We start from the raw sequence: 27,907 nt of genomic DNA on the forward strand, positions 1-27,907 counted from the left end.
ATCGCCCCAAATGCTATAAATCGCTGGAGAAATTAGTGAAGGGAAACCTTGAAGAATTCTTGGGGGCATCCCTGGAGGAATTTTGGAAGAAATCTCCAACTAACAATCGCCAGCCGCAAACAAGCATGCATGCTGAATTGTTGCTTTATAATAGTAATTATAGCTGAACTAAAATTATGCTGTACACATTACCGTACATATGCTATTTCAATTGAAAAGGTAGCCACTATTCAACTTTTCGTATTGGTATTAACAATGATAATTTTAAACACTTCTGAAGCGTTTAGTAAAATTTTTATTCGACTCGCAGTAATTCCTTTACAACATAGTTTAACAAGACTTTTTTCTGCTTCTTGTTAAGATCATGTAAAAATTAGCACATGTATCTGTATAATGTGTTTTTCACAAGTCAAATAAGCGCTTTCGTTTCATCATACTTCGACTCAGAGTACATGGTGGAAAACACGTGTTTTTTACTGAACAACAGCTGAATTAATCTGTTGTTCAGTCGTTAACCATAAAGTCTGTGCTAATTCACCACTGCTGAATAGGAGTCGAAGTCTGATCATTATTAAACCACGGGAAGTTTATGTTTTGATTTGAGCGCTGCAATTCATCATCTCTAGGATGGCGCAGATAGGAAGGCATGCGGCTGGCAATCGGCGGGACTCGAGTTCGAATCTGGATTAAGGTAAATTTATGTGTAGTTATTATTTCACAATATTTGTTCACAGCATTGAGTTCCAATCATAAACTCTCGAGGAAATTGAAAATGTTTGCATTTTGTTTATTTTTAATCATACTAATAACTGAATAACAGCTTAACTATATAATTGTAAAACGATTTAACAACAAACAGTTCAGTTGGTACACAACACTACACTATGCTTTATAGTTTATCCAAATTTGTATGAACAAAACCCGAACAAAGGTTGTGCCTGAAAGCTTTCCAAATGTTATTCAATTCATCAATTCGTCGTAAAGGTGTTTGTAAAATGAGTGATTGTTAGTTGGGTCATGAAAGATTGTTTTAAGGAAAAATCAATGGCATTCGATAAACTGTTCGACATATTCCATAAGAAATTCCCGGAGAAGATCATCGTAGACATTATAGAGGATTATCTGGAGAAACCATAGGAAAAATCCCAGGAAGAATTGAAAAATAATATAGGGGAATGCAAGTTGTAAGCCCGGGTAGAATTCCTAAAGGAATACCCAGAGACATCCATGAAAAAAACCTCAGCAGGGATCTCCAGAAATATCATTAGAGTGAAGACATGCTTGGGAGAATTTGTAGAGGCACCTTCACAAGTTCCAAGAAGAGATTTATAGAGAACGTTTTGGCGAATTCCTAAAGAAACTCAAAGAGGTATTTGTAGAGGAATCTCTAGAGAAATCCTTGGAGTAGAGGAATCTATGGAAGAAATGTTGAGTAATTTCAAGAGGTGTTTCTGCAAGAATGGATGGAATCTCTGCGAAAAGTCAAAGAGGAATTCACGGAAATGATTCCTTGAAATCCCTGAGGAAATTAGAGTAATCTCAAAGTAACTACGCAGTGTTGTAAGATAATGGAAAGAAAAAGTAAGCTTTATGCTTTCAGTGTTTAATTTCACTAGACTTTTAATAAACCTTAGTTTATCTGTTAAATTCTACAAAGGAGTTTGTAATGTTTTTTTTTTCAAATCTAATTTAAAATATATTTGGCGTTATCCAAAATTACATCTCACTTATCACACTATCGCAAGTCTTATGAGAACACAGGCACACGGTGCTTCATAATAATTTCCTATTCGAGGAGGCTAAGCATGCACGTTATCCAATATCCAGTCCATGTAGGCAGACACTCGGCAGTATATTCCGGGTACGCTCTTCTCCCCACAGGAATCAACTCCGAGCGAAACGACTCCGAACTGCACAAACCGGGCTCCGTTGTAGGGTGCGCTGAACCCGAGCGGTCCACCAGAATCCCCCTTGCACGTGTCCACCTTATCCACACCGCCTGCGCACAGCTGTTTGTCACTCAGCTGGATGTTCAGACGGTTTTCGTTCATTTTCTGCTGGCAGTCGGAGACACTGACGTGGGGCAAATTGGCCTGCAGCAGTATGTTTGACCCGACCTTCTGCTCGGTTGTACCCCAGCCCGTAACGATGTACTTGTCGAACGTCATCTTCTGGAGGGCGGATGTAACCGGCAAACAGATGGGACGAATGTGATCTAAAACGGAATTTTCGAGTAACGGTAAGAATTGAATTTGGTTTTCATGGTTGGTTACTCAAAGGAGCAGTTACCTTTCATAACGACCTGCTTGTTGAGTCGAATCAGTGCAATATCGTTGCTATACTTAGGACGATTGTAGTCCGGGTGAACCACAAACGAGTCGATTCCAAACACCTCAGCCGGCTCAGCACAATCCCTTTCAATTTCCTTGCCATTCTTGTCATGGTAGATGTTGCAGTCCAGCTCTTGGTTCTTCGTATGCTCTCCCAGTACTACGCTATGTCTAAACACAAAGGACAGAAATAGGATTGGTATTATTTAAATTTAAATTAAACGTTTATTAGAAAGGAAAACAACAAAAAAAAATGAAATAAATAAAAGAAATGGATCGAAAGAAGCAAGCATTCAATGAAAATGGAAACGTAAATTAAAAACTATCAAACACTTACAACGGCATAGTGCTTCTCGTTTTCACACAGTGTGCTGCGGTCAGGACGTATCGATTGTTAATGACCGAACCGCCGCATCCATCGACGATGACACCGTTAGAGTCGTACCGCAGTACGGCCATCCAGGGATACGAGAATACCTTGGTGAGGTTTCCGAACGCCAGCCTATCGTCGACCCTAAGCCCACAATCTCTGGGCAGAAGGTTAAGATTGGAATGGGTCCAACTGTTTGCCGAAGGGGGAGGAGCGACCGTCGTTGGTACCGGTACAACTTCGGCCGGTTGACAGCAAATACTTCGCTGCACATTGGGCAGATTGCAGGCTGCCCTCTTGATGTAGTTGGCAATGCCAACTTGTATGGGAGTTGGACTGGATATTATGTTGTAGATGTTCCGACAACGTTCAATTGCCACGCATAACCCGGGCTGCTGGGTCGGAGTTGTACATGGGGCGCTTTCTGTGGGAGCAATAAAAAATAGAAGATCGTTTCATATAATGTACAAGTGAGACGCCTAGAAGAGCAGATTCGAGAAGCAAAACGGTGAGCAGTGAATCTAGAAAGAATAGCCTATAGAAGGAAAAAAAATCATCATTTGAATATTGGAAGTTTCAGTGCAGTGATCAGATGACCCAACGACCATTCGGCCTAGTGATCATTCTGTCCAGTGACCATTCGGCCTAATGGGCAATCGGTCCAATGACCTTTGACCAAATGAACTTCGGCCGAACGACCCGACACCTTTGAATGCAATTTTGAATATGAAGAGGAGAGGAATTTTGAATACAATTTGAAATTAAGCTTTTTCACATTTGACTACTAGACTGGCTTGTTGCTCTAGTGGCTCCCGCTTCTGATTCGCCATGCAGCACGTCCTGAGTTCAATCCCAGGCCCTCCCCTTTTCTCCTGCTTTTTGTCTTTCTATCTACTTTCTCTTTTTCCCTTTTCTACATATCAACTCATGTATATTCTTTAGTTCATAGCCATCGCTAGAACAGAAACGGGTTGAAATAGCTGTTTCCCTTCCTTCCAACTTTCATAGCACAGTGTCATATAACCGACTACAAGTTATGCAACCAAGCAAACTGTGCCGCTTTTCCTACAGATTAATCAACACACAATCTATCACCATGGATCGCATCACCGACCAAAGGTGACTCCCAGATCCCCCACATCCTACCCTACTAACAAATACCCCATCCGTGCTGGTTGTGAGGACGCAAAGTGCTGCGTCTTTAGTAGCAACCACAATCACACCTATTATTCCTTTCCCTTCCCAAATGAATGTAAGGACTTGGCCGGCGCCGGTATTGATCCAAAATGTATTGCACTTTGAGAATAAGTGGAATGTCCCAGCCGCTTATTCAGTTGGATCTCAGCGGAAGTCATACCAGTTCAGATCAATCACGGAGGAGCAACCATTGACATGTACATCCAGTCTAAGCTTAGCTAAGCTATAAGCTTTTTATTTCGAAATTGGAATGCAGAATGGTCGCCAATCATTGAAAGTACGTCGGGTCATGAACAACTTTAAAAACCTCTACTTTTCTTTAGATAACATTCAACAAACAGGACAAGTCCTCGGAAATGTCTGACAAAATTATGGCACAAATTTCCCGAATGGAGGAGAACGTGCCTCTAGAGCCGACCTACTGATATTCGAAAACCTGAAAGAACTTTGAGCAAGCATTCAGAAAAAATCCAAATTGCAAGAATTACAGAGGAAATAATTGAATGAATTATACGTATAACTTCTGGAGGCACTGTAAGAATATCATTTACTGCCGTCTACAGCATAGTTGTCCCATGTTCTATGGGAACTATGACAACTATGCTGCACATGGCAGAAATGCATGTAGGATCTTCTAGAAGTACTGCGAGAGGAACCCCTGGAAGAGTATCGTGGAAATATAAAAAAATGTTGGCAAAATTCTGAAATCAATTTTCAAATTTCTAAATTAAAGAAAGGAAAAGGAGGACGTTTTAGTTCCTGGAATATGGGATTTCCCAGAAGTTGTTAGAAGTATTTTATTCTGGGAAAAAATCTTGGCGTAACATGTCTGTACCTTGCTATACAACACCTTGTATCCTACCTTTGTATCATACACACACTACCAGAAATAAACAGTTTTTGATTGACTCGTAACTTGTTTACATAGGAAGGATACTGCAAGATGACGTCACGAAGCCGTGCACTGACAGTTCAGCGAGCTTGTTTACATGGACTTAGTCTCTGGCGGAGATCCGGCAAAACTGTTTTTCGATACAACTTCAGTAAAACGGTAATTAGACGATTGGTTTTGTATTAGTAGAGTTGAATATAATCGATATTTCCTTATCATAATGGTTTCGGGACGTAAAACGTAAATTTAATTTTCGTCGCTCGTTAAAAATTCTAACACCTTGTAAACAAGCTCGCTGAACTGTCAGACAAAGTGAGGTTAGATCAGGTGCTTGCAGTACCCTATGGTGTCAGAAGGAACCGTGTCGTGAAAATTGTTTTAATAGATAAATGCGGTAAAATCGCAGAAAGAAACAACTCGACGATGGAGATAACGTGCCAATTATTCGACGTAGAGAAAAATTCGGGAGTCGGCCGGCGTGAAAACGTTTAATTTCGTCAAACAAGATTATCCACCAAGAGATCTAGTAAGATGGCGTCGTCTGCCGAAGCCCATCGTGCTGGGGGAAAACACGGAAGAGTTGGATTCGGCAATATTCATTATGCGTGACCGCATCACAGCTGTCAGAAAAGTCAGATGAAGTGCCAGGTGGCAGCGTTCATGAGTGCGATTGGGGAAGACTGTGTGCGAATTTTCGATACTTTCTGCCTGCGTCCTGATGAAGAAAACGACGTCGAAGTGATCAAAACAAAGTTTGATGAGTATTTCACACCCAAGTCGTGCATTATGTTCGAACGGTATAACTTCAATCAAAAATCGTTCAGCAAGAAGGCGAAAGTTTGTCAGGTTTGTTACTCGCGTTGAAGAGCAAGCAAGGAAAAAAAGTTCTTTCAGTATGCTTCATGATTCCCACGTAAAAGATCGAATCATAATCGGAGTGAGATACACTAGCTTGGTGCCCCAGTTGTTGAACGAGGATCTAACATTGCAAAAAACGAACTTTGAGTTAACGTCAATGCAAAGTAAAGCGTTGACCGGTGAAATCAATGTTGACTCCGTGAAGACGGTGAAGAAAAAGTTGGCTGGAAGAGATTGGTGAAGTTTTCCAGTGTAAAACATGTGGGAGGAAGCACTCGAAGCGGTCCTGTCCCGCGACTGGTAGAACCTGCCGAAAATGTGGTTTACAGAACCATTTCGCTGCAATGTGTTAATAATAGTAATTTTAGCTGAACTAAAATTATGCTGTACACCTTACTGTACAAATGCTATTTGAATTGAAAAAGTAGCCAATGTTCAACTTTTCGTATTGGTATTAACAATGATAATTTAAAACACTTTTCAAACGTTTAATAAGATTTTTATTCGACTCGCAGTAATTCCTTTACAACATAGTTTAACAAGACTTTTTTCTGCTTCTTGTTAAATACATGTAGAAATTAGGACATGTATCTGTATAATGTGTTTTTCACAAGTCACATAAGGGTTTTCGTTTCATCATACTTCGACTCAGAGTACATGATGAAAAACACGTGTTTTTTACTGAACAACAGCAGAATTAATCTGTTGTTCAGTCGTTAGTCATAATGTTGTGCTAATTCACCACTGCTGAATAGGAGTCGAAGTCTGATCATTATTAAACCACGGGAAGTTTATGTTTTGATTTGAGCGCTGCAATTCATCATCTCTAGGATGGCGCAGATAGGAAGGCATGCGGCTGGCAATCGACGGGTCTCGAGTTCGAATCTGGATTTAGGTAAATTTATGTGTAGTTATTATTTCACAATATTTGTTCACTGCATTAAGTTCCAATCACAAACTCCTCGTGGAAATTGAAATTTTTTGCATTTTTTGAATTTTTAATCATTTTTGCTAAAGCTGAATAACAGCTTTACTATATAGTTGTAAAACGATTAAACAACAAACAGTTCAGTTGGTACACAACACTATGCTTTATAGTGTGAACAAAACCCGAACAAAGGTTATGCCTGAAAATTATCCAAATGTTATTCAGCATCTTGCTGAATTAATTCGTCGTAAAGGTGCTTGTAAAATGAGTGATTGTTAGTTGGGTGGAGCGCCTCGACGTGATTGAAAAGATTCACGCACGGACTCCCGTGGTCAATGCAATGGTCCCGGAACTTGGCAAGTACTAGAACTTTCGAGACAATATGGCAGTTTATGATGGGCTGATATTCAAGTCAAACCAGGTACTAATTCCTCAGCCACTGCGGAAGGCGATGTTGGCCAAGATACACAGTGGTCATGCAGGCATTCAGAGCTGTATTCGAAGGACGATGCAAGTGGTGTTCTGAATAGGTTCGGGAGGTATTATTCTGATGGATATACCAGGTCCACCATTCGGGGTTGCGTCCAAGGGGCTGTCCATTAATTACGTAAGGGAAATTTTCCGATTTTTCGACACCCCCACCCCCCCTTGTAAGATTTTTTGTATGAGAACCCAAATATTTTTGTATGGCACGTAAGATTTCTCAAACCCCCCCTCCCCCCATAAATCCTTACGTAATTAATGGACAGCCCCCAACCTGTTCCACTTCAAGGGGAAGGAATATCTTCTGCTCGTCGATAGCTTTTGTGGGTACTTTGACGTGGAACTGCTATCAGAAACAACATCTAAACAGGTCATTAAACAACTAAAAGAATGGTTCTCTATTCATGGTATTCCTCAAGTTTTGGAGACGGACAATGATTCTCAACATGCAACAGCGGAGTTTCGCCATTTTCGCGATAAATGGGGATTCGAACACCAAACATAGAGCCCTCACAGGGTAACGGATTAGCTGAACGATATGTGCAGATGGCCAAATCAATGCTGAAGAAGTGCAGTGATGATGAATCGGACATACAACTGGCTTTGCTTCACATAAGAAATACACCTCGTAACAGCTCCATACCTTCGCCCAATGAGCGTCTCATGGGCCGATTGGTACGTTCAAATATGCCGATGACGTTGGAAGCACTCAGGCCAAGAGTATCGGTGAATGTTCAGCAACTACTAGAGCGTGAACGAGAGATCCAGAAAGAGTATGCTGACAGAGGAACCGTTGAACCACCAAAGTTCGCCGAGCATGAGAGAATGGTCATTCAAGGTTGTGAAACAGTTTGATGTAAATCGTTTATATCTGGTGGCCGATGGGGAGAGAACCTTAAGGAGGAACACAGTGTCGCGGTGCATTTAACAAGACTTCACGGTACACGAAGTGCACCGTGATGCCCGATTTGATAAACCCTGGTCTATGCAATCCGTTCCGAAGGTCTTCCTGAAAGTTCTGCTTTTCAGAAACTATTCCAATAATAGGTATCTGCTAAAATTTATCGATATTTGTTCAGATCAGGGTTGTGCAGTTTCAGGATGGTTAATGTCGAACGACACTCGCTTTAACCATCACTTCATACGACAAACGCAGTCCATCAAAACATAATCGATTCACGCAAAAGCCACTCAAGCCAACTCTCGTTAAATGCAGAGTCAACCACATCCAGCCGCAGCGATCGTCTCTTGTTTTCGAACCACACGATGAAACACCGAAGCGAGTTTTTGTTCTACGCCTTGCATTCTATTCATAGGGCGTGCTATGATTGTGTTTGCAGCGCCATGCAATACTACTTAACAAATTGACCTTCATCCTGGCCCTTTCAGATGAGAGTCACCCAGCAGTGAGTGACATAGCTCTGCGTCGAAACGACGGTTAACAAGCGTTCGGCTGCTCAGGAGATGTGCAGCGAAAGAGCGAGGCGGCGGCAGCCACCGTATCAATGCGTTCGTCTCGAATGTGTTCGTTAGCAACATAGAGACGGTCGGCTGTAGCGTTGATGGAGGAAGAAGGGCAATGTTAATGTTACGGCTTTTTTGTGTTATGATGGTGATAGTGCACAAGACTGGTTCAGATATTTACGCAGTAAAATGTTCTAAAAGTTTGAATCGTCTGCAGACAACTATATGTAAGTGTAAGTTTGAATCGTGTAGGCAGACAACTATATATAAGTGTGATGTATCACCTTTTCGTAAAACAGTACTTGATATACAATCCCTGCAATAAAAAAGTTTTATCATAAAATCTTTTGTATGAGTTTCCTAAGACTTTCTTGAATTTTTTTGGGCCTTGGCTAAACGAATGTTTATCAGATAATGCAATAATTAAGTTCGTTTTTTTTATCCCCGCAAGGTATGTAACTGCTTAAGTATCGAAGGGTGTTTTCGTGTTTTTGAGCAGTATTGAGTGGTAGGCAGTGAATCAAAATTCAACCATCGCGCAACAATAATGACAATGTCGCAACCTGTATTCGTTGCGACAATCCACCCAATGCGACATAAGTTTGTCCCAACTTGAAAATAATAGGATAAACATCGTACACCACGAGTTTAGAGATTTTTAAGCATTGCATTGCGATTCTCGAACGGTAACTGCGAGTCGGTAAACACAGCAACTCTGCTGAAGATCTATCATCAAACAGTTTCGACTTTGCGTTAGTAATAATTGATTATTCACGAGTTGAAAATCACGCAACAAATTCAGCTTCCGCTTTGTCTGCAACAAAAACTTTCGAGATCATGTCATTATCTGTTACCAGTGGGGATAAAGAGTAATCGTGCGCCTTCTTTGTTGCTTGTTTTGTACCTCTTTTGTCTGACAATTCTCTTCACTGGTGGTAGGGGTTCCTTATGTCTGCAAAGCATACTGAATGTCACTATTCCTTGCGGAAAAATATCCCAAGTAACAATTCTATTGCTGATTGGTTTTGTTTGATTTTTATTAGGGTTTTATTACAGCAATGATTAAAACTCACAGTTTTATGGCTACTTTTATGAAAACCATCGATGAAATGTTTTCTAGTACACTTGAAGATATCCATAAAGTCAGATTTAAAGAGTAAACAAAACTCTCCAATATGTAATCCTTCTGGCATTCATTATTACCACAATAAAACTATTCAAACTCTCAACAGATGGCGATCCGTTCGATTAGTAACGATAATGTTGGTGGAAAAGCCGAAACTATGACACTGCTAAGTTTAATGCGGTCATCATAAAAGTAAACTTGCTTTCGTTTTATTTTCGCTAGTTATGGTCGTCGCCATATTGAAGAATTAGATAACGTGAATGGAAAATAGGGTGACGAAGGGTATTATCGGCAGGTTTGTTCTCTTCGTCATGGGGGGTTTTTGTGGGCCGAATTGCCTGAAATTTGGGCATATAACTCAGCTTAGTTGGGAAGGATTTGAGGCCAATTCTGGGAACAACAGGCCTAAAAAACCCCATGACGAAGAGAACAAAACTGTCGAGAATACATAAGTTCCCCTAGTTAATTTTGCTCAAATTAGCAATGAATTGATAGTTTGCCGTCATTTCCACAGCATGCTCATGTAAATAAACTCTCTCAGCTGAGTTTTCTTGTAATTCGAGATAGTTTTACTAAATTAAAAAATTGATTTATTTCATTCCAAGATGTTAATATTCAGCATTTTAGAAGCGCATTGATTTTATGTTTCTGCAACCCCAACATTCATGGTAAAATTGAATGCGCATAAGCCTAGCGTCACAATAATTACTTAACCTTTACGTCCCTGACGTATATTGTGCACTCAAATTTTGATGTTCATTTGGCTCTATTTTCTTCAATTTTTACCTGAAATTTGACGGAATACCCGGAAATTACTTCCATTTCATAGAATGCGCCGATTGGTGAAGTTGGATGACCGGTTCCGGATTTATACGGAAACCCAGTGGGGTACGTCGGCTGACCAAATGAGACCGCCTTCAAACAATCTGCTGTACAACAATGTTTTGGCCATTTTTTCAATTGATGGCTTATTCTCGGAAGATCGATTGTTGTAGAATCTAAATATGATCTTGAATCTCTTAATGAAGCGTATTTTTACGTATTGGAAACAATTTTGAAAATTGGGACGGAAATCAATAAACGCCTAAATGCATGCAATATCTTGTAATTTCCTGTAGATAGAACTGTTGTTTCCAAAATTTGTTAATGTAAATTCCTAATAGGGTATCGGTTCCCTTATTAAGCATGTGGCTCCCATTTTCATCCTACGAAAAACAAAGGATTGAATCGCTGTTTGTTTTGTTTCTCATTTTTGTATTTTCTGTTGGAAGTGAGCACGCATGAAAACAAAACAGAACGGAATCAATTGGTGCCGTAATTGCTTGTATTCGAATAGAATGAATATGGGAGCTTGAGATTACTGATGGCACACATACCCTACAACTCAAAAGGATAACTCAATATGCGTAGCACATAATAATATGATGATGTACAAGAAAAAAATATGTGGTAAATGATTTGATTGCTAAATTCACTGCGACTGCGTGCATAAAACTGTCAAAGTTACCCCGTTTTACGGTACCTCAGAATCCGGAACAGGCCACTATAGTTCCAAATGACCTATTATCCAAAGATATGAATACTTTCTGAATCAGATGTGAAAACTTATTATTTGATATAAGATCTGTAAAAAACAACGAAAATGTCTCATTTGGCCAACCGACGTACCCCACTGGGTTTCCGTATAAATCCGGAACCGGTCATCCAACTTCTACAACTTCTTTGAAATGGAAGTAATTTCCGGTTATTCCGTCAAATTTTCATCAAAATCAGGTAAAAATTGAAGAAAATAGAGTCAAATGAACATCAAAATTTGAGTGCTCAAAATACGTCAGACACGTAAAGGTAAAATATTACTTTGAAATGATCGCTTTCTGCTTGAGAATGATGTCTCCTTCTGAACTTTACGTGCCATTGAGAAGCTTTTCTGCGTCTTGAGCTGTCATAGTTTTTGTTGAAAAAAAAAAACAACAACAATCAAACCTTTTTTCGAGCATAGAAAATTTTCCAACTAGGTTTTAAAACAGTTTTATTGCTATTCTTAATGTGGTTTGCAAAACCTCTCCGAGTGTGGTCCACTTAGCCGGAAGATGCTCTTAAAAAGGTTATCACGAAGTTTTGATGTATGAATCAGTTTTTTTGCTAGTTTTATAAAATTGGTCATGAAAATCTCTTATACAACCGAACAAAACTTAAAATGTTACTTGGGATGCCCTGAGGTAATATAGATGGGTGAGCATAACTAAGCACTGAAATGTGTGGAAAAGAAAAGTTTTCATATAAAAAAAGACTAAAAGATGCAGACGGAAGGATAAACTCTATGTAGAAGTCAGTTAAATTAATTCACCTGCCCGCTCATGAAACTATTTACACATTACTAACCATTGAACAGGTTCTGTAGTGGTTCAGATATTCCTGATCAGACAACAAAAGCAAGCGAAGAATACACTCCAACAGCTCCGTGTATGATTGTTCAGTCGTACAGGATCAGTATAGTCATAAGTAGTATAACAAACAACATTTAATTATCACGATTATGTGTGGAGTTCAACAGCGTCGTGAACCGGTTTAACTTCCTACGCAAATTTTGCACAGAATCATCGGCGGCACGAGCTTCACAGTAATTGCGCTTGTCAGTACACATTAAACACCGCTGATAACAATACTGTATCCTTGTGGTGTTTGTAAATCATTGCATGCGACTACACTTCGAGGCAGCTTGCGGATTGCTATGAATTACTCTGAGCTTCCTAGAATTGCGCGCAGCCAAATATGGGTTTCTCCATGAACTTGACCATGAACCTAGGGATCATGTGTGATTAATTCACTCTTTATTCAATTCTTCTGCTTGTCATTTACAAGTCTTCTCTACAAGACTAGTTGGAAGCCCTGACCTTATCCGCTGTGCAAACGAAGGTCAAAGCCTTGTCGGCGACCTCAACGCCCACCCACAATCATGCGGATTCATAGCGTGTTGTCACCGTTTTGTTCACCTTGAAAATATCATCTCCACCACACAAAAAAAAAACCACTGCCACTGTTTTTCTTCAGTCTGCTCTTCTGCGGGTATTAGTAAGCGGCTAATTAACCAGTCAAACAAGTTACTAATATCAACCGGAATACGTACGCGCTTTCACCGCAATATGGCACACGTTCAGAATCACCATAGAACAAATCAACGCCCGTACGAGTGGTCCAGCCTCCATTTCGACTTGCTGTTGTTGCTGATGCCCCAAGGATGGGTGTCCGGTCCGGATGGCTCCGAAGATGTAGATTAGTATTTCAGGTTTCTGCACTGCGATTGTACCGCGATTGGCATACGCCCAACAATGCGTCCGATCGCTTGAATTCAACGCGAAGAACTGATACGCGATCGATCGATGATGGCGCACGAAGTTTTCGGCTGATTTGTCGATGGACCGCGAATTGAGAGTCGCGATCGCCGGGAGAGAATTGAGAACAACTGGATTGATCAGTTTTTGTTCAAGCTGATACACTGGACTGGACGACGCGCTGTCTGTTGTCGATGAGATTATGTTAGGGTTCACCAGAAGAACGCAAACTTCCCGAAAGCTGTAAGAGACGCTGGACGTGGACCATTCGGCGCGAGAGTACAAGAGAGATACGGAGACGACTGATCGTCGTCGAGTTGTCCGAGAGGACGAATCTCAGCTATCCGCCTACCTACCGGTATCGCATGCATGCGGAAAACCCGATTCGCAGCGCCTTTACCACTATAAACGGTTTTGTGGTGTTGTGTGATAATTATAAATAGGTGTATACTTTTTGAAAACCACTGAGCGGGATTCCCCGCGTGAGTGGTATACCGAAGAAAGAAAGCACATGTCGCAAGGTTCGTACGTGCACATGTGGCAGTGAATAAAAACCCACAAAGCTGGGATCATGGGTTTCGAGGTTGATTGCTGTTTATATTGTGGTTTCCCCAAGTGGTCCCCGTATTCGAGAATATGAAGTTAGATCACATCCTGCCCGGAGCAGTTTCATAAGAGATAGGCTGATAGGCTGAAAGGATCACGACTGAGTCTAAATATAGTACTGATGTGAATTTAGCAAACTTACCAATAGGTCAAGCTAAGTCAATTGAGACATTTTATTGTGGATGGTCTAATAAAAAGGTAAATTAGAAGTTCATTGCATTTAAACCGTGCTTGACAAGCAGTTTCCACATATGAGTAATTTCAGCTTACAGGCTGTTTGGTTTTTTCCCGGGATTCTTCCAGAGATTCTCACCTTCTAAGACTACTCTAGGAGTTCCTGGATTTGTTCAAAATTCCTTTCAAAATTTCTCTTGAAATTTTTTGCGAGCTTCCTCCAGGATTACTCCTACTAAGACTACTTTAGCATTTTTCCTGAAATTCTTCCAGGAATTCCTTACGTAGTTTTTCTACAAATTTTCACAGAATTTCCTTCTGTGATTCCTCAGGAAGCTATATCTGGGATTCTTCTTGGGTTCTTTGAGGAGATCCCTCTGGATTTTTATCTGAGATTTCTCCAGGAGCTACTTACAGGACTCCTTCTGGGACTTCAAGGGATTTCTCAAGGAGTTCCGGGAATTGAACTTTTGAAATGTCTTCAGAAGTTTATCCGACTTTGAGAAGGTATTTCTGGAAAAATGGATTCCGGGAATATTAAATCCTGTAGGAACTTCTTGAGGAACTCTATAAACAAAAACTGCAAGAAGAATTAGGGTGACTGTTGGGGAGTGAAGCAAGCCATGATTAAAAAAAATCAACAAAAGCAGTCATAACTCACATAACAGTTTTTGGCGACGAGAATTTACGAAACCACACGAAGCAAAATGTCTCCAGAATTCGAAGCGAATCGTTTGAGGATCCTGGAAAATCAAAGCCGCATTCTTTCAGAGTTGTCAGCTTCCCGGGCGGCTGAAGCTCAAGCAGGAGAAGGGGACGGTAATCTGCAATGCAATCAGCAGCATCCGGAAGAATCACGTCTGCGGAATCAAAGCGAGTTTCTGATCGAATCGTTATCAAGCGTAATCAACGAGTTCAACCACGACCCGGAAGCAGGAATAACGTTTGTAGCCTGGTTTGCCAAATATGAAGATCGCTTCGAAGAAGACGCTCGAGCTCTGGACGGACCGGCCAAGGTTCGATTGCTGCTTCGGAACCTGAGCACCGTAGCGCATAAGAAGTATGTGAGCTATATCCTCCCGAAGAAGCCGAAGGAAGTGACTTTCGATGAAACCATCAAGGCATTGAAGTCCATCTTCGGTCGTCAAACATCGCTACCAGTGTCTGCAACTCAAGAAGGATCCTACCGACGACTACTTCACCTACGCTGGAATTGTGAATGAAAAGTGCGAAGAGTTCAAGCTCTCAGAGATCAACGCGGACCAGTTCAAGTGTTTGATGTTTGTTTCCGACCTGAATTCAAGCAAGGACTCGGGTGTTCGGACATCCCTTCTATCCCGGATCGAGAGTTCCAATCCCGCTACGCCGATGACTTTACGCTCGCTAGCCGAGGAATACCAGAGACTCCTAAATCTGAAACGAGACACCGCTATGATAGAGAAGACCGGAGGAAAACAAACCGTTTGTGCAGTGAAGAATTCATCAATACCGCCGCACAACAGCAAACCGCAATCCGAAATTCCGAACACACCGTGTAGGAGATGCGGCGACATGCAATATTCGAAGAATTGCCCCTACCTCAAGCATGAGTGTAAATCCTGCAAGAAAACTGGACATAAGGAAGGTTATTGCTCCTGTTTCAAGCAAAAGGATAGGAAGAAGAAGCGACCATTCAATCATCACGCTGTGGCTAAGGCACAAGGTCTGTATACCATCAATCAGGTCAGTATCGCAGCCAGACGTAAGTTCGTGAACCTGGAAATCAACGGACATCCAGTACGACTACAACTAGACAGCGCAGCAGACATCACCGTGATTTCTTCGGACGTGTACAAACATCCATCAACGTTGTTATTGTCCACCGTCTACGATCGAAGTTCAAGAACGTATTCAGTGAAGACCTTGGATTGTATACTAAGAAGAAGGTATTGCTATCAGTCAAGCCAGGTACCAAGCCCGTATCTCGTCCGAAGCGGCCAGTTCCGTATGCATCAACAGAGAAGATTGAAGCCGAGCTGGATCGTCTACAAAGTTTGGGAATCATTTCGCCAATTCCATACTCCGAGTGGGCGGCTCCCATCATCGTTGCTGTACGAAAACCGAACGGCAAAGTGAGAATTTGCGCGGACTATTCCACCGGACTAAATGAAGCATTGGAACCGAATCAACATCCGTTACCGTTACCACAGAACCTGTTTGCGAAGCTGGCGGGCAAGAAGTACTTTACTCAAATCAATTTATCTGATGCTTATCTACAAGTAGAAGTCACAGAAGAGTCCAGGACGATGCTGTCAATCAACACTCACAAAGGCTTATTCCAATTCAATCGACTTTCCCCTGGTGTCAAGACGGCCCCCGGCGAGTTCCAGCATATCGTGGACAATATGATAGCGGATTTGGAGGACGTTAGCGCATATCTCGATGACACCTTGGAGGAGCACATAGAGCAACCGGTTGTTCGCACGAATAGGACAGATCGGTGAAGTACTAGATTTGTAGTAATGAGCTAAATTTTAGTATGGTGAGTCAATTCTCCGTTTCTGCAATGAAATGGTGCAAAAAGCGTGGGTATTATGATTCCTTGCCTAATTTGATGCTGTTTGAGCAAAACTTTGGGCAACAGTGTTGTTGTTTTATCCATTTCTTGCAACATAAACAACATAGTTATCCAAAGTTTTGCTCAAACAGCATCAAATTAGGCAAGGAATCATAATACCCACGCTTTTTGCACCATTTCATTGCAGAAACGGAGAATTGACCTTCTCACCATACTAAAATTCAGCTCATTACTACAAATCTAGTACTACACCGAACGTGCCCCATTGAAGAATACGGTTTACAACTGAAAATTGAGAAGAGCAACTTTCTCATGATTAAGTACCTTGGCCTAATCGCTGATGAAGAAGGACTTCGACCTGATCCAGAAAAAGTCAAGGCAATTGTCAAGATGCCGGCGCTTCCTGACGTTCAAACATTGCGTTCATTCCTGGGAGCAATAAACTCAAGAATAAACTACTACGGCAAGTTTGTAAGGTCCATGCATGAGCTACGCCAACCACTTGATGCTCTACTCAAGAAAGGTTGTAAATGAAACTGGAGTCAAGCGGGCCAGGAATCATTCAACAAGTACAAGCAGATCCTTGAATCACAGAATGGCCTGGGTGCTCTTCTTCTTCATCACTTCCCTGACGGCACCGTTAAAGCAGTTTGCCACGCTTCCCGGACGTTGACCAATGCTGAGAAGAACTACAAATAAGGTGAAAAAGAAAGACTCGCTCTTGTGTTCCATCGCATAATTCTTGGACGACGATTCACACTACACACGGATCACAAGCCACTACTAGGAATTTTTGGATCGAAAAAGGAATACCAATTCATACAGCAAACAGTCTGCAAAGGTGGGCGTTAACTCTCTTGCAGTACAATTTCAAGCTGGAATTCAAGTCTACTGACAGTTTTTGGTATGCTGATGTCCTGTCACGATTGATTGGTGAACATTCCAAGCCGGATGGTGAACATTCCAAGCCGGATGAGATTCAGTTAGAAGCAGACATCAAAAGTATGCAAGCCGAATCTGCAGCAGTACTTCCAGTAACCTACCGTATCATTCAGCAAGAAACGAAGCAGGATGAAACTCTCCAATCCGTCATGCGACATCTTCGGAACAACTGGACAACACCACCAGAAGCCAATGCACTTCAGTGTTTCTTCAAATGGCGCGAATCGTTGTGTGAAACAGACGGGTGCCTCATGTTCCCGCATCGTATGGTAGTACCACTGTCTTTGCAGAATGCAGTCCTCAAGCAATTGCACGCAGGGCACCCCGGAATGCAGAAAATGAAATCCATAGCAAGAAGCTTCATCTACTGGCCTAATATTGACGCTCACATTGAGGACTACGTAGTGACTGCACAGCAGCTTCAAAAGCTCCAGTGAAGACTACTCTATCATTGTGGCCTATACCTTCTCAACCGTGAACCAGGCTACATTTGGACTGCGCTGGACCAATTCAAGGACGGTATTTTCTGGTAATAGTGGATGCTCATTCAAAATGGCCTGAAATATTCCCAACTATACCAGTTCAACGGCAACAACGACCACAAGGAAACTTCACGAATGCATCGCATGTTTTGGCTGTCCTCAAATAGTAGTTACCGACAACGGCACTCAATTCGATTCGGAAATTTTCAAGCAATTTTGCAAAAGTTTTGGCAGCGAGCACATGTGAACTCCGCCGTTTCATCCACAATCCAACGAGATTTGTGGATACCTTGAAGCGCGCTCTATCGAAAATGGGGGAGAAAAATGTGGAAGATGCACGGCGTGTGCCAATGATAGAAACCCTGTACCAGTTATGGACACATTTGTCAATTTAGGTTCCACTTCGCACTATTTGCATGCATTGCTTATGGGATTAGCCATAACTGGTACACTATGGCGAAACAGGGTTCAAGGAAGCTGAAAAGTTAAGGAAAAAGATTTATTTCTATCATAATTTGAGCAAATTGTGATGTTTGAATGATTGCAACCATCTTTTGTAAACGTAATCTGTTGTTCACATTTTTTTCTTGCTGATTTGCATCACATTTGAAAATCGACTATGGCAAATTTGAGGTACTATAGCCATAACTGGTACACTGATTCCATTCAAAATACTCCTGCAGAATTTTAATTTGAAAAAAATTGAATAATAAGAAGAATCTGCAGGAATTCCAAACGGAACTCTTGGAGGAAGTCAGGAAAGAGTTCCTTGATGAATCTAGGAAAGATTTCCTAAAGAAATCCCGGAAGGAGTTCTCGGTGGAATTACCAATTCCTCCGGAAGTAATTCTTTTAGCAATCCCAGGAGTAGTTTTTTAAAAAAAAATCTGGAAAGGATGTCATGGAAGAATCCCAGAGAAGTTGTTGAAGGGATACTGAATATTGAATACTTGTAGGATTCCTCGAAAGATCTCTAAAAAAAAAATACTGATGAAATCCCAGAAGGAACACTGCGAAAAATTTTGCTTGAATTTGCTGGAAGGCATCTCTGACGAAATTTTGGAAGGAGAATTTCGGAAGAAATTCCTTGAGTAATCCCCGAGAGAACTCCCGGAGGAATCCCGGTTGAAAACCCGAGTGAAATTGCTGGAATTCTCAGGAATATTTGCCACCAAACTTTTGAAAGTTAAACTTTTTAAGACATTCCAAATTAAACTATGTATTAGGAGAACCTCGAATGGAATTCCTGGAGGCTTCCGGGAACTCCTTGATAAATCCCGGATGCAATTCCTTGAAATCCCAGAAGGAATCTCTGAAAAAATCTGAAATAGCCAAATTAGTTTCGCCAGAAAGCCACATTCTGATATGATATACCAAAGGTCATTTGTTTTGATTGAACCTCACGATCCTTTAAAATAAACGAACAGATGGTAAGTCTACAAAGTTATACTGCCAAAATTCGTTTAGGACTATCTCATGAAAACCAGCCTGATACTCGTCAATGAAGGACTTTTCAAGAGTCCTCAGGTCTGCAATAATTACGCTAGTACCACTAGGCATATGGGGCCATCCAACCAGCTGGTGGGCAATTCTTCATCCTCCCATATACAGGGGATAGACAACATGATCGGGACAGGCAAAATTTTCATTTTTGAAAAAAAAAAGTTCAACTAGCTGTAACTTTTTGAAAAGTGCATCAAATATTCTCAAATTTTTACTGTGACTTGATCAAGTAGTTGTGTATCAGTGGTCAAAATTTGGAAAAGATCGGGCTATTCTGTACGACGCTATAAAGATTCTAGAAAAAGCTAGAATTATTCGATAGCCAACTTTGAGCTGTTATATCTCCGGATTCTATGAACCGAATGCAATGAAATTTCGACTAGTTATGACTTATATAATTAGCTCTAAAAAACGTTTAACTTAACTTGAAGTTATTAAGCATGAGCATGACCATCAACCTAAAGTTGTTAACAAGAGAAAAAGTTGTAGCGATAACGTTTATTTTATGATTTTTTAGATTTTTGAGCTGTTATATCTTCAGATTCAATGAACCGAATGCAATGAAATTTTGAGCTTTTATGACTTAAATAATTAGCTATAAAAAACTTTTGACTTAACTTAAAATTCTTAGCACGGAAGAAAGTTATAACGATTAGATTATGTTTCTAGTAAAACACCAAGTTATCCAAAATTTCAACATCGTTTCAAAATTCAAGATACTAATCCCCCTAATTAACTTGAATATAAATATGTTTTAAAGGAAAATAACAACATAGCCGGCAGTAAATTGAAAAAGTAATGGGATGAATATTAATAGACCAATAGACCAATTTACTAAAAAATCATAAAATAAATGTTATCGCTACAACTGTTTCTCTTGTTAATAACTTTAAGTTAAGTTAAACGTTTTTCAGAGCTAATTATATAAGTCATAAGTCTGGTCGAAATTTCATTGCATTCGGTTCATAGAATCCGGAGATAGACAACAGCTCAAAGTTGGCTATCGGATAATCCTAGCTTTTTCTAGAATATTTATAACTTCGTACAGAATAGCCCGATCTTTTCCAAATTTTGACCACTGATACACAACTACTTGATCAACTTACACTAAAAATTTGAGAATATTTGATACACTTTTCAAAAAGTTACAGCTAGTTGAACTTTTTTTAATGAAAATATTGCCTGTCCAGATCATTTTGTCTATCTCCTGATTTATAAGATTCTGGTGAATTGATTGATATAGCTGTTTGCTTCGCGCTTAAGAAGTTCAATCGGGAGGTCATGCTTCCCAGCAGCTTTGCTGTTTTTTCAGCACCATAGGGGCCTTCTTAAGGTCATCATGTTAGTCAGCTATGATAGTGACGTTCCTGGATACACTTTCATTGCTAGCTTCAACACACCTTCGAAGCACTCCTTGGCCGCCCTCATTATCTGTCAGAAAATTACCTTCCCGGTTATTGCAAATGGCAGGCAATGGGACAGTCTTGTTACATTATAGCTCCGCATATAGTTCCTGTCCATGCTTTCTTGATCTTCAGAATTCACTACATGCTGCCGTATCTAGCTGCGGTGGATTCGTTTTCCTTCTGCTCTTGCCATCCAGTGCCGTTCCCTGTTGAGCCCGGTGCCTGTCGCTAGCATTCGACTTCTGTCGGCATTCTTCTCATTAGTCATACGTTGGAGAACTCCCGCAGTTGTTCGGCACATCCCGTCATTGTTGCTATGATTGTCAGAAATTGCCTCGCATCTGAGATCCCTTAGTATACCCGGAATATCCTAGAAATGCTCCTGAAACCCACTGACACCATCTAAAGCTCCCTTATAATCCCCTGACGCCGCTTGAAGTGCTCCTGAAGCCCCCTGGAACCCCCCCTCACATCTGCTGAAACGTCTCTAAAAGCTCGACAGACCCCCTTGAAGGCCTCTGCAAACCTCCTAAAACTCCCTGAGACGACCTTGAGAACCTCTGGTATCCATTAAAACTCTCTGGAATCCCCTTGAAAAGCCCATGAGATCTCCTGTGACCCCCCTGGAGCGTTTCTGAGATACTCTGGAACTTCCCTGAAACCCTCTGAGATGCATTGAAGCGTTCCTGAGGATCCCTGGAATCCCCTGCCATCCCTAAAACGCCCCTCAGACCCCCATAAACGCCCCTTGAGACCCTTATGGAGTACTTATCAAGCACCCACGGTGGTGCAGAGAGTCGAATTGAAAGATCTCCATCCTGGGACAACGCCTTGACCTGTGGCCAGGTCAAATTTCTGTCGACTTGCTTTATTTCGTCGTTGAAGCGGCGCCGCCATGAGCCTCTGGGTCTGCATCTGTTGCGATGTACTGCTGGGTTTCAGTCTAACGCTTGCTTGCAGATTTCGTTTCCGCCCCTACGTAGAGTGTGGCCGATCCACCTACACTTTCGCTCTCGAATTTCTATGACACCTGCTGCAACGTCTCTAAAACTCGGGCAAATCCCCTTGTAGGCCTTTGAAAACCCCTGAGACGACCTTGAGACCCCCTCAAATGCCCCTGAGACCTTATGGTATCCCCTGAAACTCTTTGAGATCCCCTTGAAATGACCATGAGATCTCCTGTAACCCTCTAAAGCCCTCTGGAACGCACCTGACATCCTCTGGAACTTCCCTAGAATCACCTGAGACGCATTAAAGCGTTCCTGAGGATCCATTGAATCCCAGGAGACGCCCCTGAAACGATCCTCTGAAACTCCCCTGAATCCCCTTGAGACCGCTTGAAGTGCTTCTGAGGCCTGGAATCTCGTGACACCTGCTGCAACGTCTCTAAAACTCCGGCAAATTTCCTTGTAGGCCTTTGAAAACCCCTGACACCACCTTGAGACCCCCTCAAACGCCCCTGAGACCTAATGGTATCCCCTGAAACTCTTTGAGATCCCCGTGAAATGCCCATGAGATCTCCTGTTACTCTCTAAAGCCCTCTGGAACGCACCTGAGATCCTCTGGAACTTCCCTGGAATCACCTGAGACGCATTAAAGCGTTCCTGCGGATCCATTGAATCCCTGAAGACGCCCCTGAAACGACCCTCTGAAACTTCCCTGAATCCCATTGAGACAGCTTGAAGTGTTTCTAAGACCTGGCCCCGTGACACCTACTGCAACGTCTCTAAAACTCCGGAAAATTCCCTTGAAGGCCTTTGAAATTCCCTGAATCTCCCTGAGACGACCTTGAGACACCCTTAAACGTCCCTGAGACCTCATGGTGTTCCCTGAAAGTCTCTGGAATCCACTTGAAAAGCCCATGAGATCTCCTGTTACCCCCTAAAGCCCTCTGGAACGCACCTGAGATCCTCTGGAACTTCCCTGGAATCACCTGAGACGCATTAAAGCATTCCTGAAGATCCATGGATTCCCAGGAGACCCCTAACACGCCTCTGAGACCCCCTCAAATGCCCTTTGAAACCCCCTGAGACAACTATGATACGTCCTTTAACGCCCCTGTGGCCTTGGAACTCCCCTGAGACCCTCTGCAACCCTTTGAGATGCTTCGATGCACCTCTGAGATTCGCTGAACCGCCCTTGAAAACCCATCAGACCGCCTGTAAGGCCTATGAAAACCCCCTGAAATGACCTTGAGACCTCCCTTTATTCTTACCTATAAACGCCCCCTGGCCTCCGAAGCCATAGTTACCGTCATTACCCCGTAATCCCAACGAAACACTAATGACCCTGTTGGAACACGCTTCTAAGGCTCCTCAAATCCCTTGAAAGAACCCCCAGGAATGATGGAATAAATATAAAAAACGACGCCATATTGGCAGCTCACGATGTAAACGCACTCATTAATTTTTGCATATCTGATAACCAGGTCACTGCTACATGAAATTAACGTCAATCTGACGTGATCCCAGGTGGGTTTCACATGAATCATGTCCATAAAAAGTGAGAACGCATGTCTACGTGGTTTTTCTCGTCAATTGGACGTGAAGACTTTTAAGAGTGCAGAGATTTTGAGCTAATCACTGTCTCTGAGACAAGATGGACGTAATCCTCCAACAATCGAAAAGCTGTCCTGGCCACGTCCTTGCGACAGGGAAAGGATGATTAGTGTTACAAAAATAAAAGAAAATTAATTATCATTACACATCACAACACTGAACCTTACAAATGCACAAATTAGAAACATCACAAATGGACACAGCACAACATATAACATAAATGAGCCCTGTTATCCAGATGAATAACCCGTTCCGATCACAGGATGACGAGGTTTCATATTTGTTCTAGATCCATCAATCATCCTGGAATTTGTGTTTTGAATGGCATTTCGCCTTTTAGTTGACAGTCATTGCTGCTGCTTTCGTAGCTCGTTTTTGTCTAGGAAAACTTATCCTAATCGGGCATTCCGTTTCGGGTTCCGACACTTGAGCTCAATATTTAACTTGAAGTCCGTGGCAGGGAAAGGTTTACATCTATAGTACTTGACCTCTGCCCGAAGTGGTCAGAAAGTTGGCAATCAATATTGGATTGCATTTCATGTACCCCTATTCTGTCAGAACCCCATAAATGTCTAGTCTAGTCTACACATACACAGCCATCAGAATCATGGAAAACGATACAATCGACTTCTTCTTAACATTTTTCTTGTCATTATCAATGCTTGCAGTGTATCGGTGATGCATTACAAGTATTGAAGCGGCCAGCGTGCCCACCATTACTGTTTGCTTACATAAACGTTCCACCTGGGAAACCCACGAAAGGCCAAAGGTCTTGGCGATTATATTTCTTGTTACGGGAAGACCAATGTAGGTATGAAGAAACTTTCTTCAGTAGCAGTGTACGCAGAATTTGCCCCCGCAAGCGAAAAATAGGCAACAAAGAAGGCACGGCAACAACGCTTTGTTTTTTCGTTAAGGACAAGGTATTTGGAGTACATAGCTTAAAATTTCTAGAGCACCGTTTTTTAGAACCGTTGAACGGATTTGGATGAAAATGCATCACGCTAATTGTTCAGTAGTTGTCAATAGCGTGATGCATTTTAATCCAAATCCGTTCAACGGTTCTAAAAAACGGTGCTCTAGAAATTTTGAGCAATGTACTCCATATATCTTGTCCTTAACAGATAATGACAAAATCGCTCCCGAGTTTGTTCACAACAAAAACGATAGGAATATTTGTCTCGTTCTATTCACATCGTGATTTTCGCATTGTTTTACAAGTGAAACTAGATTCTGAGGTTTGCAAGAGTATTAACTCGTCCAAATGCTTATAAATTCGATGATGTGGGTTAAAAATTTCTGCAGAAAAGCCAGAATATCGTTACACGCACGGCAAGCGATGTTTGTTTTATTTCTCTCATCGCCTGACATGCGTTTGTTGCGGAGCGCCTTTGTTACCAACATGCACCGCTTAGGACAAAGCGTTTGTTTTTCGGCGTGATCCGTTTTTCGTACCCTGTTCAGTAGTGCAAGATTCTTTCACTGATTGGGACGCAGTCCGGTTATCAGCGTTATTCCGTTTTGTTTCGGTTGAGTTCGAAATTTTCGTGGTTTTTGTTGTTGTTTCCATTAATGCGAAATCGGGCACGATGAAATCGCTGCTGTCCGTTTTATATTTGATAGGTTTGATTTGGAACGTTACCGTATTGTTTGGTGAAGTGCACGGCCGTGAGTAATTGCTGAACATTAACTTGGCAGTAACTTTTCATAAGTCCCAAACTCTCTTCGTTGATCCACTTTTTGACCAACGACTTCGAATCTTTTATTCTAGGGGATAAATTGAACTTACTGCCCAAGGATTGCGGGCCAAAGACAGCTGATAGAATATCGCTGGGAAATAAAACGTTTGTGTTCGATTATCCCTGGATGGCGGTTATACGGTACATGGAAATGGACAAAATCGTTGACCGTTGCGCTGGATCTCTGATCAACGAACGATACGTCCTAACGGCAGCACACTGCATTAGATCTAAGAGACTGTAAGTTATTGCTCTGAACCCTTATAATTGGAATCGAAATTCGAGTTATTTTCACCTATTGGCAACGTAGTTTAGAAAACAATCACCCGTCTTGCAATTAGGGTTAGAACGATCAACTGAAATCGTAAAATCTACGTATAAACTGTTTCATGAAAGAGTTCAATCATTATTCGACATAAATGACCTAAAGTGAAAAAGCTTTCCTATTTCACAGGCATAGCGTTATTCTTGGAGAGCATACCAAGAACGAGGATCCAGATTGCAACAAATATCGTCCAAATTAATGGGATTGTGCTGATGCTGTTGAAGAATATGGCATTGAATCTTTTGAATATCACCATAAATACAATAACCCCAAGTACAGCAACGACATAGGACTGCTACGGTTGAATCGTAATGTAATTATGAAAGGTAATTATCAGGAACATGCGTGCTGAATGTTTTTTATTTGCCGCAACATCTTCCAGATCATATCCAACCAATCTGCTTGCCTGTCACGCCCGAGCTTCAAAGTATTACCTTCAGCAAGTACATCGTGACCGGTTGGGGAACGACGAAGAATAGCACCTCCTCGGATGTACTGCTCGAAGCCGATCTGCCACGAGTAGGTAATGAAGATTGTCAGGAGATACTCAATCGATTGCGGCTTAATATTCAAATCGGCAGCAAGCAGATGTGTGCTGGAGGCGAAAATATGGTCGATACGTGCAGTGGAGATTCCGGTGGACCTCTGGGATACTTTGCCAATTATGGACAAATAACACGATTCGTACAGTTCGGTATAGTGTCCACCGAAATAAATTCTTGTGGACAAAAGAACGCGCCCGGTGTATACTGCCTCGTGGCTGGTTACATGGATTGGATATTGGACAAGATGCAGCCCAGCTTTTGATGCGGACAATTTGCGCTTAGATGGGGCCCGTGGCATAGTGGCTACACGTTTGCTTCGTAAGCAGATGGTCATGGGTTCGATCCCAGCCGCGGCACTTTCGTCAGTTGCTCTTTCTCCCTGAGAGCAGCTGACACTGACCCTCTTCTGAGCCAATGGCTTAAATGGACCCGGATACTTGGACATCGGCGAACGGCAACTCATAATGGACCCCCAATCGGACTGGAAACAGGAACAACCTACAGCCACACATCAGCTTCCTCGTGCTCATCATTCTACCATGATAGGGTAGAAAGTGAAAGCAGCGCAACGGCAACCAGTTGGATATAGTAGAATTAGAATAGAAAATACATTTAGGCGCTGTACAAATTGTAAGTACAGCTTCCAATTGGAATCGCTCACGCAGTGCCCTAGTGGACGAAAGAGCTGTAAATTAGGTTACGTGATTTAAGAATAAAAAACAATCAACACAGCGCTTGTATTGATTCCATTATGTATCATACTAATGCTACACAGGTGTTTATCTTCTTATGCAGCTTTCAATTAGATTGAATTTGAAACTGACTTCAGAAACCTGAATCTTCAGGACGTTCTGCTGTTCTTGACCCGCTGTGGTAAAGAGCTATAGGCTTTCTTTACGCTTTATGCGTTATCACAGTGCCCTTCTCAGGGCGCTGTTTGAACCCATTGTAGAACGCTTTTGCGTGTTAGACGATCCTATTCCCTTACCTGTCCTTTCCCCTGTCCTATCCTTCTTCCTTCCCTTCTCCGTCAGGTAAATGATGAATAGGCTCGTGTTCATGGCGATGGCACACATTTCCCAAATGGAGGAGAACGTGCCTCTGGAGCCGACCTACTGCTACTTGATACCTGTGTCAACCATGTTATTCATAAGTGGATAATCTGATTGCCATAATTTTTTAAATAATCTTTGAACTCATTAGTCTGCACAGTGGGCAATGGCCGTTTTAATATTTGTATCACATTATACATGATTGCTGCAAATATTAATGTTGACAAGAAAATACCAGAAGTAATTTTGGTATTTCCAGGATGCTTTTCAATACTGGCTGTGCAAGTACTAGAATATAATAGAAATGTACTCTACACCTGGACTTTCCCCTTGGCTTTCCCGAAATTATACAATCGCACATTTGAGGCCCGAAGGTCATCAAGATTATTTATGGTGACGGGAAGAGCAATTTGTAGCCAAACTTTCTTCAGTTGTGCAAACTACTTTCAACGAAAAGGACGCAGAACCAGCATTATTTAGTTTCGTTTCGGTTGTGTTCGATTTTTTGCCTGAATTTCCTTAAACTTGTTCTAATAAATGCGGAACCGTGCACAATGAAGTCGTTGCTTTCATACTTGATAGGTTCAATTTGGACCGTTACCATATTGCTTAATAAAGTGCAAGGCCGTAAGTAATTGCTGAACATTAATTTGATAGTAACTTTTCATAAGGCCCAAAATGGCATCTATTTATCTTTGTCGATCCGTTTTTTGACCTACCATTTTCTCTTTTTTCACCCTAGGGGATCCTAATTTACTACCCAAACAATGCGGGGAATCTGTTTCTAATAGAGTATCGCGTGGAAATGAGACTCTTGTGTTTGAGTATCCCTGGATGGCGGTTATACGGTACATGGAGAAGGGAAGAATCGTGGACCGTTGCGCTGGAACACTAATCAACGAGCGGTACATCCTAACAGCAGCACACTGCATCAGAAATGAAAATCTGTAAGTGATTTCTTACGATCCCTCGCCTCATGACTATCTTTCTTATAATTCGAATCGATATTCATATTCAGCCTAATGGCAGTGGTGGCAT

The 27,907-nt window shown here is 41.7% G+C and overlaps 2 protein-coding genes and 1 pseudogene across 2 annotated transcripts in view; 2 read left to right on the plus strand and 1 right to left on the minus strand.

Annotated features, from left to right (window-relative positions):
* Positions 1-1,587: 1,587 nt before the first annotated feature.
* On the minus strand, positions 1,588-13,257 carry LOC109416077 (serine protease grass). The gene is made up of 4 exons (XM_029867625.2): positions 12,776-13,257; positions 2,668-3,124; positions 2,290-2,501; positions 1,588-2,215 (listed from the first exon to the last, which is right to left on the minus strand). The coding sequence occupies exons 1-4, from the start codon at positions 12,852-12,854 to the stop codon at positions 1,800-1,802; spliced, it is 1,164 nt and encodes a 387-aa protein (XP_029723485.2). The 5' UTR covers positions 12,855-13,257; the 3' UTR covers positions 1,588-1,799.
* LOC109402955 (serine protease grass-like) overlaps positions 4,418-27,907 on the plus strand; it is a 30,607-nt gene continuing 7,117 nt past the window's right edge. Inside the window, exons 1-2 of the mRNA XM_062847256.1 lie at positions 4,418-5,635; positions 27,612-27,816. Of these exons, the coding sequence (XP_062703240.1) occupies positions 27,704-27,816 (113 nt within the window). The 5' untranslated portion in view covers positions 4,418-5,635; positions 27,612-27,703. The remainder of the gene's footprint in view (positions 5,636-27,611; positions 27,817-27,907) is intronic.
* LOC109402912 (serine protease grass-like) lies at positions 5,642-27,706 on the plus strand (annotated as a pseudogene).

The sequence above is a fragment of the Aedes albopictus genome, chromosome 1 (assembly GCF_035046485.1).
Source record: "Aedes albopictus strain Foshan chromosome 1, AalbF5, whole genome shotgun sequence".
In the NCBI taxonomy this organism is placed as follows: domain Eukaryota; kingdom Metazoa; phylum Arthropoda; class Insecta; order Diptera; family Culicidae; genus Aedes; species Aedes albopictus.

Coding starts and splice junctions, on each gene's coding strand:
- LOC109416077 (XM_029867625.2), bottom strand. CDS start 12,854: ATGGAGGCTGGACCACTCGTACGGGCGTTGATTTGTTCTATGGTGATT. Junction 3,125..12,775: donor CCATATTGCGGTGAAAGCGC/GTACGTATTCCG, acceptor TTGCTCCCACAG/AAAGCGCCCCATGTACAACT. Junction 2,502..2,667: donor ACGAGAAGCACTATGCCGTT/GTAAGTGTTTGA, acceptor CTTTGTGTTTAG/ACATAGCGTAGTACTGGGAG.